At 36.9% G+C, this 2,758-nt stretch overlaps 1 protein-coding gene across 2 annotated transcripts; it reads left to right on the forward strand.

The window, feature by feature from the left end:
• Positions 1-1,284: 1,284 nt before the first annotated feature.
• Positions 1,285-2,214, forward strand: LOC132696808 (DNA-directed RNA polymerase II subunit RPB7). Of its 2 annotated transcripts, XM_060661849.1 has the most exons (6): positions 1,285-1,376; positions 1,433-1,542; positions 1,602-1,761; positions 1,815-1,865; positions 1,920-2,057; positions 2,115-2,214. In XM_060661849.1, exons 1-6 carry the CDS (start codon positions 1,365-1,367, stop codon positions 2,163-2,165), a joined length of 522 nt encoding a protein of 173 aa, XP_060517832.1. In that variant the 5' UTR covers positions 1,285-1,364; the 3' UTR covers positions 2,166-2,214. The 2 variants fall into 2 exon arrangements, with proteins under 2 accessions (XP_060517832.1, XP_060517831.1); XM_060661848.1 differs by lacking the exon at positions 1,285-1,376 and having other exon boundaries at positions 1,386-1,542.
• Positions 2,215-2,758: the final 544 nt, after the last annotated feature.

The following is a 2,758-nucleotide window of genomic DNA, read 5'->3' on the forward strand; positions in this document are numbered from 1 at the left end:
TTATGTCCATTCTTGCTGTGGGCGAATGCCCTTGGTAAGTGTGCCTAATAAAAAGAAGAAGATATGTAACTGGAACTATCCTTAGCATTCTGTGATTATTTTTTATTAATTTATAAAAAACTTGAGGAAATAAATGTGACAATGTGTTTATACTACTTTTATTCTAGCTTTTCAGGAAAATAGCGATATAAATTGTTAATATTAAACATCCTATGTTTCACAATTTGGTTTTTATTGGTGTTACGCTCTACAAGTATTAAAAATTAATTAAACGTAAGTAAATACTGCACATGCAAGGTTTTTAATTACTTCTGTTACAATCATATACTTTTTTTTCTTCGCCTTGTGGGTATGTTCTTCCTGTTTCCATATTATCAAATAATTGACTAGTCTCTTTATTTAACAACTAAGTCAAATAATAATTTTTAAGAAAGCTATACCGTGTGACAAAAATCTAATTGATTATTTCTATTTCGTTTTAAAAGTACACTGCCTTCTGATTGGCTCGGTACTGTTAGAAAATGTACGTAGACTTGTGTAACCGTACGAAATTGAGAAAGGAAACTGAAAAAATGTTGGATGATGCTCGACATACTGACGAAGAAAACTAATTAGCCGCTTGTGCTTAATTATAATTCGTAAAACTGGGTAGAACACCGTACGTAGGTGCGAAACCGTTTCCATTTTCGGCTGTTTCGCTCAATATTACAGGCGAAAACAAACCCGTATGCCATATGCTAGACAAGCGTCGAAAAAAAAGATAATAACGCACGACGCGTTTTAAGAGACGTAAAAAGGCACTTAAACCCGCTATTAATTTTACAAAACATCACGAAACTACAATGGCGGGGCATTAATGCAAAGTTCTCATTCGGATCCGTGAGAATTTACGGCGGAAGCGGTACCCTGCCGTAATTAAAATCTTCGAAGCGGTCGCTAATCAGTTGCAACCGTACGGGAATACTTTTTACAAATTTACGTGAAAAGTAATACGCCTCCAAATAAATTTTCGGTTCCAAAACCGCATTTTCAATCAATAGAATCCTCAATTACGCGGTATTATGGTAAAACCATTGTTCAAATCGGTCGACGCTGGGTGAAACTCCGTAATAAAAAACCAGATTCCAGTAATTACTTCCGCTCAAATCCGCGCTCAATGCTCAGCGCCACCTACCCGAGTAAATTTAAACTTTAAGCGGAATTAAACGTAGATTTCTTCCACGTTGGCGCTGATGTCGCGATTTAAAATCTTCATGTTCCTAGTAATATACTTTACCTGTGGCCGAATGATCCTTCAGAACTTGGCTAATATGAGTAAAAAAAAAGTATATCAGCCGGCGTTTTAATTTGAAATCCTGGCAAGAATGTTTTACCACGTACGAACATCCGGCGTATTATTCGAATGAGGTTGCTCACCTTTGTAAACTTGCAGATATCGTTGGAACACGAAATTTTACTTCACCCCCAATATTTCGGACCGCAGCTCCTCGAGAAGGTGAAAACCAAGTTGTACACGGAAGTCGAGGGAACGTGTACCGGCAAGTATGTAGAGAATTTTTACCGGTGGTCGGTTCGCAGAAACGTCACTTAAATATTTGCAGGTACGGCTTTGTTATAGCGGTAACCACGATCGATAGTATTGGAGCCGGTTTGATTCTTCCCGGCCAGGGCTTTGTCGTATACCCTGTAAAGTACAAGGCGATCGTTTTTCGGCCATTCAAGGGCGAAGTGTTGGACGCGGTAGTCCGTCAAGTGAACAAGGTAGAATTTATCTTTTTATTCAGCAAGTAAGCTATGTGTCTGTTTTTTTTTAGGTTGGAATGTTCGCTGAAATCGGACCTCTATCCTGTTTCATTTCCCACCACGTAAGTGTGTTTTAATCTAGTGAAAGGGCAAGCTTTTACTTAAACAATTTCCAGTCTATACCCGCAGAAATGGAGTTCTGCCCCAATGTTAACCCTCAGTGTTACAAAACCAAAGATGAAGATGTTGTAATAGCGGCCGAGGCTGAGATAAGACTGAAAATCGTGGGGACGAGAGTTGACGCCAGCGGCATCGTAAGCTTTCTCGACACAGAGCAATCAAGTTGATATTTTTCCTTTGTTTCTTTGCAGTTCGCCATTGGAACCCTAATGGACGACTACTTAGGATTAATCAGTAATTAAGTATATATGTCTTGGTTTATATTTTAATAAAAATTGTAATAAAAGTTCGATATTGTTGTTTAATTTCTAGGGAAGGAGAAATAAACACAAACATTGTTTTACATTTTATTAAACAATATTAACATAGAGGAAAACGATCTCGATTTACAACTGGACAAATACTAAAAACAGCAAGAAACATACCGAGTTTATTTTGTTCTCCAAATATGTGTGTATCAAAACACATTCCAAAAATTTGTTATTGCTGTTTTAATCATTAGTTTTGGAGTTATCTTCTTCTTCCGTTGTGTTGGCCAAATTTGCTTGCATCATCTGACCATAGTACTTAAGGTTAAAAATTTTAAAATATTTTTTTGCGATTACGGCTTTTTCGATGCACGATTTGAGGCTGTTTAAAAACACCTCGACAGCAAAGTTAAATCGAAGCATTTCTTGTGATTTTTTCCGAAACGAAATTTGCTCAACATTGTGCAAACAATTTCTCAGTTTGCGGAATACTCAACGTATGGAGGAAACCATTTTAAAAGACAGTATGTAAATACTATGTGGTTTAATTTCGATGGAAGGGGAAATGAAACACAATCATCGATTGT

The sequence above is a fragment of the Cylas formicarius genome, unplaced genomic scaffold, assembly GCF_029955315.1.
Source record: "Cylas formicarius isolate icCylForm1 unplaced genomic scaffold, icCylForm1.1 PGA_scaffold_1__22_contigs__length_36826433, whole genome shotgun sequence".
In the NCBI taxonomy this organism is placed as follows: Eukaryota; Metazoa; Arthropoda; class Insecta; order Coleoptera; family Brentidae; genus Cylas; species Cylas formicarius.

Excerpts from the sequence above, each read along its gene's own strand:
- LOC132696808 (XM_060661848.1), top strand. The coding sequence starts at position 1,403 with ATGAGGTTGCTCACCTTTGTAAACTTGCAGATATCGTTGGAACACGAA. Across the intron at positions 1,543-1,601 it reads GAGGGAACGTGTACCGGCAA|GTACGGCTTTGTTATAGCGG; the intron begins GTATGTAGAGAA and ends AAATATTTGCAG. Across the intron at positions 1,866-1,919 it reads CCTGTTTCATTTCCCACCAC|TCTATACCCGCAGAAATGGA; the intron begins GTAAGTGTGTTT and ends AACAATTTCCAG.